Source organism: Montipora foliosa, chromosome 5 (assembly GCF_036669935.1).
Source record: "Montipora foliosa isolate CH-2021 chromosome 5, ASM3666993v2, whole genome shotgun sequence".
In the NCBI taxonomy this organism is placed as follows: domain Eukaryota; kingdom Metazoa; phylum Cnidaria; class Anthozoa; order Scleractinia; family Acroporidae; genus Montipora; species Montipora foliosa.
Window position 1 is genome coordinate 30,776,919 of NC_090873.1, and position 9,506 is coordinate 30,786,424.

Below are 9,506 nucleotides of genomic sequence, written 5' to 3' on the forward strand. Positions count from 1 at the left end.
AAATAACATATTTTTTTAGATTCCAGATACTACAAGCTTTTCAGCTACTTTTTCAATGTAATTTTTCCGGTATTTGTTCCGTGGTACTTTTGGGAAGAGAGTCTCTTCAAGGCATTCATAATTTGTTTTGGATTCCGCTATGCCATTACTCTGAATGGTATCTGGAACATAAATAGCTTGTCTCATATCTGGGGATACAAGCCTTATGACAAAACCATAAATCCTACACAGAACTTTATTGCTATCTTGACGTCAGGAGGGGAGGGATTTCACAACTTCCATCACACGTTTCCTCAAGACTATGCCGCAAGTGAATTGGGTCTCCGAATAAATACCTCCAAGTGGTTCATTGATTTAGCCGCACTGCTCGGACTTGCATTTGACTTGAAAACTGTATCCAAGGACGTGATCTTAAAACGAAAAATGCGCACTGGAGACTTAGCTAGTAATCAGTAAGAGGGGTTACGTTTTAAAAGGGAACCAAAGAATGATCACACTAATCACCAAAGATTGATCACATTGCCTCTCTTTAGTATACGCATTTTTTTTAGAATTGTTTCATCAAAATGCTTTCCCATGCACACCTGATTTAAAAAAAACGACTTAAAATAAGCAATCAAAATGATTCTCAGGCTTAGATAATTGTTAAACATGAAGGAAATAAAAGAAACCGTAATCGATCAAGAAAAAACTAAGTTTGTTCAGTATGCCTATGACGCGACTGCTGTACTCTCGGACATAGAATCAGCCCGTATACTGTTTCAGTTAGTAAACAAATTTAAAGAAATGTCTGGTTTAAACGTCTGAATAGCTCAAAAACTGAAGGACTCTGGTTGGGTTACTGAAAGCTTGCGAAATGAAGTCTCTTGTACTCAAAGAGCCTCAGGATCTAGGGAGAGCCCTTGGTATGGCCGTAGCTACACACAAAAAAAATTATGACTGAGGCAATGTCCGTGGTTAAATTCACTGGGATCCCGCCTTATTGAAAAATACAAATTCTGGAATGTCTGCGAAGTCAGACTTTATCCATACAATCAAAGCTATTTGTGCAAATCCCGCTTGACAGTTGGTGCAGTTTCTCTGTTCAAACCATCAAGGAACAAAGAAGTTCGAGATAAAATCCAAGAAAAAGTCGAATCTTTCATGTTACCAGGCGCAATCAACAGTACAATAAATTTTATTTATACTCGAATAATTATATTTAAGATACCAATAAAAGATGCTATTATCTCTGAGGAAAGTAGACTTTGAGAAATTCCAGTTTTCCAGCAGCAGTTACTCAACTATCATGTTGTGACAAGTATGTCACTAAATCATTGTTTAGCGCTTCCGTAAACAATGTTATTTTTTCTGTCAGGCTCGGCTAACTCCCCGATTGTGGCAGCACTAAGTGCTATTCTTCTTCTTCTTCTTCTTCTTCTTCTTCTTCTTCTTCTTCTTCTTCTTCTTCTTCTTCTTCTTCTTCTTCTTCTTCTTCTTCCATGCTAGAATGTTGATCACGTTTCTTATCCCTAGTAGTCTTGGTTTCTTTCCATGGTATGGCAAATACCAATTCATAGGGTGTTTGTTTTGTGGCTTCATGTTGGTTCGCTATTTCCTTGCCGACGGACTTGGAATAATGCTGAAATATTCAAAACAAAGTGAAATTATATTTTAAATGACGTTTTTGATGCCGACGTAGTCGAATTCGCGTAAGCTCCACATTCAGCATCTGTGGCAGACTTGGATTATAATCTTTCAATCGATGAGACCATATCACGAATTACTACGGCCGCGACAGCATTCAAACAACTACCGATAGAATTCACTGAGAATCCAAATGCTAAGACGTGTACTGAAATAAAAATATCGGCAATTTTGGTTAAAGAAAAATGTAGAAAATATTTAAGATAGAAAGCTTAGTAATCCAATAATGTAAACAGAAGTGTTTTCTTGGTAGAATGAGTGAAGTCCTAAGAAGGACTGTTCTTGATGATGACCAAGGTTGCTTTTCTGAACTAAACTGATTAATCTCAAAACGAAAACAACTGGTACAAGAATATTATCGACTCGATATTAGCAATTTGGGTAATAAAAAGCTAGGAAACAGTCATGATGGAATTTTTGGTAATCTACTAATGTAAATAACAAGTGTGTATATTATGAGAAGGACTGCTGGTGACTGACGTTTCGCGAGCCTGAACAGAAGTCATTTTCAGAGTCAAGTGTATAATTGACAAAAAATTACGAGGATTGTCTGTCTCAGTAAATGTCGTACTATACAATTTCCGTGCAACCTGTGTCTCAACATAATTGCGAGAGAAAATACCTAGTGTAACAACATATCTCTTTCACACATGTCATAGTCGTTAATTGTGGGGATAATGAACAAGCTTGATCACGATGGAATGTGCAATTTTTGGGGGGTTCGAAGCGAAATTGTTGCAACATTCGCGAGAAGTAAGGGTGGGGACTACTTTACGCAACGCTTCACACAACTTCCAAACGAAGTTTTCAAAACCGACGTGTTGTGATATAGTACAGTGGCCCGGAAGGCTCAAACACAAACAAAAAATAGATCCGCAATGCGTACTTGTGTCGGATTTCAGTCAAATAAACGTTGATTATTAGCATTACAGAAAATGTAATACATCTTGTCATGTTATAGTGATAAATATCGAGTAAATATTCCGTAGAATCTCCAAGTTGCAGACGAGAAAACGGTTATACTACTTATGACCCCAGAGAACTTAAATCTCGCAAAGCAGATAAAGAAAACATTCGATAAATGGAAAAGGTCTTTGCTTTAACTGAATATTTTCAAAATCCTGTTTGTACATGTTTACGAACGGGTGACCTTCTTTTGTATGTCTAGAATACCAACACGTTCTTATAACGGACTGGAGCTTGTGTTGGGAGACGGTCAACTGAAAATAAAAGCAGATTCTATACTCACAACGACATCCAATACGACTGTGGCTGAGATATATCAAGGATAATAGAGAATAAGTAAATTTTCATGTTCGTACAGAAATCATCGGGATTCACAGGTATTTTTTTTGGGATGCTTACATGCTTCGCGGACCAAGTACCAAACTGGCGGACGAAGGGCTCGCGATTATGTTTACCTTTTTTGTAATTTCAAGAGAAATATTTCAGCTTGTCCTGTGTGGTTTAGCGGTTAGATTCGGCGGCCGGACTCATTACTGAGGGATGTCAGAGGTGTACGTTTCAAGTCTCGGTAAGTGCCATTCAAAGCGATTTCTTTCTCTCATATACACATTGTAGAACGAGCAAGTAGGGGTAGGTATAACAAATGGATTAGGGGATGGAAGGTTAAGAGGGACAAGGACAAACAGAAAGAGAGTAAGAAAGGAAGAGAGTAGAGAGGAAAGTGGGAGGAGGGAAAGGAGATTTTTTGGTTTTTTGGTTTGTTTTTAACCCCCCTAAAAGAACCGTGCCCCTGTTTTTTTCACCCACATCCCATAAAGAAAATCCTTTTTCAAACAGTTGATTAATAACCTAAGTTAATTAAATTCACCTAGTTTGATTTAAATTTACCTAGTTTTATTAATTTTAACCTAGTTTGATTGAAATGGACTTGAATTTTATTTCAATCTGTAACATCCCTAAATGACGTCATTCATGCTTTAGAGAGAGTTATTTGATGTTTGGCTCCGTTTCCGCCGCAACCCAGTTGCCCTTGTTTGTGACATCCAGGAGATGTATCTCCAGATAGAGATTGAGCCCAAAGACCGACCGCTGTTCCGATTCCTATGGCGATATGGGAAAACAGACCGCAGCACGGAAGTTTATGAGTTCCGCGGAATCGTTTTTGGAAAGAACTCGGCCCCCATGGAAGCCCAGTTCGTTGCACAGGAAAACGCTAAGCGTTACCGAACCGAGTACCCATTATCTGCCGAAACTGTACTTCAGTCTACCTACATAGATGACTCACTGGGCAATGTTGAAGGAGAAGCGAAAGGAATTGAACTGTTTCATCAACTAAGTGAACTGTGGGCAAAAGCGGGCATGCACGCAAGGAAATGGGTTTCAAATTCAGACGAAGTAATGGCAATCATACCAGAAGAAGACCGTGCTACGGAAGTGAACATCAGGGACAATAGCGATACAGTTACCACAACACTTGGACTGCAGAGGAACAGCACTGTAGATGCATCCGTAATACCTGTAACACCGGTCTCGTCGGGCTATCCAATTACTAAAGGAACGTTTTAAAGAAGGTCGCGACAGTCTTTGATCCACTAGGTCTGGTCAGTCCCTTCATCGTACAAGAAAAATTATACTTCAAGAATTGCGGAATCGGGGTTACGAATGGCATGAGGAAGTTGAAGATGAAATGGCTAACCGCATACAGAACTGGATATCAGAGCTGCCATGTTTACTGGATGTCAAAGTTCCCCGATACCTGAGAGGACCGCAGCCAGGAGGTGGTAACATTTGACGATGCCTCGCAGCAAGCTTATGGAGCTGTGTCATATTTACGAAGCGAGTATGAAGACGGCTCAGTAACCACACGACCGATAGCGTCTAAGTAAAGTAGCACCGCTCACACCTATTTGTTATGAGTTCGAATGTGTTTGAGGACAGGTGGCTTGCAAACTAAACTGAACGCAGGGTTGTCGGAACAACAACAAGAAGATTTATTCCAAAATGAACGTAGTCTCCACGAAGTAAAACTCTAAACAGCACGTAACTTGATAAACTTACACGGCCTCCGTCAACTTGAACAAACACTGCTTCTGTCAAACTTGACTTAACACGGCTAACGCCAACTCTCTCCGCTTGTGAAAACTAGTTAAAAATCATAGCTCAGACTCGCTTACTTATATACTTACACAATGAGATTCTAGAACTTTGTAAAACAGTAAACAATCTAATTATAGAAAGATTACAAAACACACCGATTTAGAAACGTTTACGCACGAACCTAAAAATAAACAAACTACGAACTCTCGCGAAGGTTCTAGAAAGTAACGCTAGTCACGCAATGCTATTTTTCGTAACACTATTACTGTACCTAGGCTGGAATTAATGGGGGCCATTGTTGAGTTGAGGTTAACCCAGTCCGTTTCAAGAGCGCTAGAAGTACCGTTATTAAAGGCTGCAGCCTTCTACTCTGATCGCATAGACGTCTTATGGTGGCGCATTGGCGAAATACAATGTACACAGATCCAGCTCAATGGCAACACGTTCCCACCGAACAAAATCCGGCAGACCTGTGTTCTAGAGGAACTGGTCCATTCGAACTTGCCTAGTCTCCTCTATGGTGGGACGGTCCTCAATGGATGAGTAAGTCGAACAGTGAGTGGCCGAAGATGCAGCTAGCAGACTCCCCAACCATCATGCCAGAGATGAGAACAGGAAAGAAACAGAAGAAAGAGTTTACCGCATACGTGTCGCTTCAGACAAACCAACCACAGGATTCGACTAAACCTAGTCAGACAGCTACCACCACAGGCTGGCGATTGGATCGAAAGCGCTTCTCAAGTTGGAGCCGATTAGTCCGTTTTTATGCTTCGAACTTATCGGTGGAGACTAGTTCGCCGAGTGGTGTCGATACAGGACAATGCCTGTTTGTCCGTGTTGCTTAATTAAGACACATTCAAAAACCTTATGACATTCCAGATACTCTGTATAATATTCTCACCAACAAAGGAAGACAACGTGTGAATCATAGACCGGGTGGTGAGCCGTGACACGCTCACAAAAGAGACTGATTTTTGCGAGCAAGCTGAATGTGATAATGGAGTATGTAAACGATGAAATGACAGTATGAAATGGATCATATATGAACTGCGGATACGAAATCAAGTGAAGCTATGATCCTCGCAGTTATGAACGCAATTTTTGCAATCTCTTCTTAAATTAAAAATTCGTCAGATCCTAACCTGATCAAGAGATGTCATTAATGTTTTTTTCAAAGAGTAAATCCTATCTTTTCAAGGAGTATTTCCCAGTCAATGATCCTAGGATTAAACAGGAAAAAGGGCCTGGACATTGCACTTTTATTTAGCAAATTGTTCTTTTTCCCATATATGTTCCAGCAGTCTCCCGAACATAGGTGTATCAGTTAATTGCAAGGGGTATTTTGGTGGACAAGTATTTATGATTCTGTGACAAAACAGTGCACCAAATGTCAAGCCTCATTACGGCAATTCTTGGTTTTCATCCACGTGATGAGACGGCCATGTTGGTGTACAAAACAATATAAAATGGCCTCACAAGAGTCAAATTCCCAAAAGACATTTTACTGCATTGTTCTGTACACCAGCATCGATCGCCGCCGTGACGTCAGATGAAAACCCTTAATGAACAGTGTTATTGATCACACTACTGTGCAACTAGAACTTCTTCTGAGTGTAATCTCAAGCGGCCTGTCCTGTAGGCAATTTACCTTTTCATTGAAGAAATGCTGTGAGACAGGGACAAAGAACTTCAATATTTACTATGTACTCCAGTACTTGTGTTTATTCCAACTTCACAAGTTGACACGGTGTTTTCTCTTGGACAACTGCCTTTATGGGGTCAGTCAGGAGATTAAGTGGCTATTGCAAATTGGCAGCACTCTAAATGAACTGCAGCCTTGGTTCAAGGAGGAGGTTGACAACTTTCAAATATGCTGTTAGAAAAAACGATTAATATGTTACGTTTAACTAACTCATTGTAAATATGATTGATTGCATTGGCAATACCCTAGTGCGTAAACTTAACCAAACGTTGTGAACATATCACGCTTCAAAAACAAATATGGAACACTCACCGTAAGCCTCCGTTAGTTTCTGCAGCGCACACTACAAAAAATTAACTGGGTTTGGACCTCAAGGACCGAAGATTCCACACAAATGTTACACACATCTCATTTGTCTCCTTAAATGAAATCATCATGATCTCAGCTCCAAAATTCATAAAGTGACACAGGCAGAAAACGAGATCAAATCATCGAAATGCACACACTTGCGTTCATTTGCACGCCCTATCTAGAGCATACGTAGTCGTTTTTCAGCTCTGTTTGTCCAATATCAAAGATGTATGCTGTAAACTGGCTAGAATGTCAGGTAGAGTATTGGCTCCTCGATGAGCTCTAAACTTGAGCCCTCGATATAGTCACATGATACTGGTCACATTGGCATACATGGAGGGGTGGACGGACGTACGGTCGTACGGTGGTACGATGACTAAAACCAAATTTTCTCGCATGGATGGGTTACCATATTTTTTTAAAACTATAGTGCTCTGCCCTCACGGAGCTCCGCTATTAAGCGGTGCACAACGTGGCACGGGACAATTATTCTATAATTGGATTGACGCAAATGGTCTTGGAGTAAAAGACTTTATGTCGTCCTCTCGAGTTCTCATCCAGTTTTATTTCTTCTCCTCTCTCAGACTGTGTGGTAAAGAAACGTACCTTTCTTCAGTTTACTTGTTTAACAATATACACAAAAAAAAATTCTCAGTTCTGATAGGCTAACAAATAGTGAAGTCTCATGTAACACGAGTGCAAATTACAAGTGAACTGGCTTAAAAGAATAGAAACCAACAAGAGCCATTCGGATTAAAGCGGTTTCTGTAGCAACATGCTTTTGGAAATTTGAGATAACATACGGAAAGAAAATGGCTGGGTTTTCAGCAAACAATGGTAGCTAGCGGTTTGGAAACACAACTAACACGACGATGGAACAGCTACTGAAGAAATTTTTCCATAAACCCGAACACAGTTATGATCCCAGAGTACTTTAATATCTTTCTGGCTGAATGCGCGGAAACGTGGTATGTATTTCTTTTAATTTAATTCTTCACAACTCAGTAGTAGTTACGTTATTTTACTTTTTATTGAAAGGGGTGGAGCCGGTCAACAGGGAAGAAAAAGAAGAAGAGGAAAATGTCGACAACAGATTCGCGGAAAAGAAGCCATTTGGTGCTTTAATCTCTTCTATGCGGTGGCTTTTAAAGCAGTTCTTTGGTCGTCGCACTGCAGCAGTCAAGAACATCATGGAATGAAAATGGACTGAATGGAAGATTTTCAACAGGTTACAAAAATGAGACTTCGAGTTCGTTCTGTCCAACAAAAACAAGATAACGCGGGTTGCAGGGCTAGAGATTTCAAGCCAAGAATCTCTGCAGTCGGTTAAGAAAGGTGTCTGATTGCTCTCTTCAAACAGCTTGTAGAGCGAACACCATTAAATATGCAACGATATCGATATGGTTGTTTCCACTACAGTGTTTCAGCGGAACGAAAAGTTGAGTGACACTATCGACCACTATCTGGTCAACCGATAAGCGTAAATGCCATAAGCAGCACGATGAAAACAATAGGCCTTTTTGCAGATAAGGCGGCCATTTTGATTTCTATTGTTTCGAAAGACATTATGGGATGCTCAGATTTGCCCCCTGGACATCCCATAATAGCTATTCGAAACAATAGAAATCAAAATGGCCGCCGTGTCGGTAAAAAGGTCTATTGTCGCGGGTATTAGAAAGTGAGAAAAAGTTCACAATTCGCATTGCAAGAATGATAACAGTCAGCAAGCTGAGGAAAGCAAACGTTGAGTGCTCAGATATCGTCAGTCACAGGACACAGAAGCTTACAGCGTCTTGACGACTACACTTATGTACAGAAATTTAGGTAATTAGTATATTTGCTATCTATTTTGAGCAATGACGTTAAGTGTAAGGTTTAGCGTTATTCTTTGGAATGGGTAAAACAGCCATTTATCTTTACTTGAGGGCTGGAATTTATAGGACACTTTGTGACGTTAATTGTCTGTATTCCCAGACGCGAGTGATGAAGAGCAAGATGACACTCTAGGGCACAGTTGCAAAATCGCCTTGCGTCTAGTAATTTCCTGTATTTCTGGACATATCTGCACGATTACGATAAAGCCGACGACGAGGAGAAACGGCGGCCCTCTCTTCCAAAGTACAAAGGATATCATAAAATCCCTCTGCTGAGAATAATCCAATACCAGTTTTCGATATGGCTCCACTCGCTCCGCGGTCGGGTGGCGATTAATTTGCCGCTATCTTCGACATGCAACAGCCGGCCCATCGATGACAGCGTCGAAGGAAAACCAATTTGACACATTGGGGTTCGAAGTTTCCGAATTTTTCAATGGATCCAGCCACTGAAACCATGACGAAGTCTCAAGAACAAACGAACACGTTTAACAACTGCCAAGTTTCTTTCATCGTTGGCTGATCAACGTGTGCACCAGAGATTTCAAAACGGGCTATAGGTCCCGCAAGGAAAGAGAGCTTTTATTTGTCAAACGACGGCTGGAAACCACGGAACAACAGGATAAAAAAAAGGAAGCAATAAATTTTGCCCTTTCACTGACGCTAACTTACTTGCTTCTTTGTCTCTTGTTTTTTTGTGTAGCAGCTGATCCAAAGATTACTCGCCATTGGTACGCAACCCTTGCAGGAAACAATGATATGTCATTCTTTCTATTGTTTTAGCTATTGTTTGGGGTAAGTGTTGAGAACCAATGTCGAGTAATCTTTGG

The 9,506-nt window shown here is 40.4% G+C and overlaps 2 protein-coding genes across 4 annotated transcripts in view; one reads left to right on the plus strand and one right to left on the minus strand.

Moving 5' to 3' along the window:
* Positions 1–853, plus strand: part of LOC138003931 (acyl-CoA desaturase-like) — a 5,806-nt gene extending 4,953 nt beyond the window's left edge. Inside the window, exon 3 of one of the 2 annotated variants that reach the window (XM_068850250.1) lies at positions 27–853. In XM_068850250.1, coding sequence (XP_068706351.1) covers positions 27–456 — 430 coding nt within the window. In that variant the 3' untranslated portion in view covers positions 457–853. The remainder of the gene's footprint in view (positions 1–26) is intronic. The other variant, XM_068850251.1, reaches the window with a different exon arrangement.
* A 450-nt stretch (positions 854–1,303) lies between these two features.
* Positions 1,304–9,506, minus strand: part of LOC138003933 (DNA-directed RNA polymerase III subunit RPC7-like) — a 35,596-nt gene continuing 27,393 nt past the window's right edge. For both annotated transcript variants that reach the window (XM_068850254.1, XM_068850255.1), the window contains exon 3: positions 1,304–1,621. In XM_068850254.1, the coding sequence (XP_068706355.1) occupies positions 1,394–1,621 (228 nt within the window). In that variant the 3' untranslated portion in view covers positions 1,304–1,393. The remainder of the gene's footprint in view (positions 1,622–9,506) is intronic.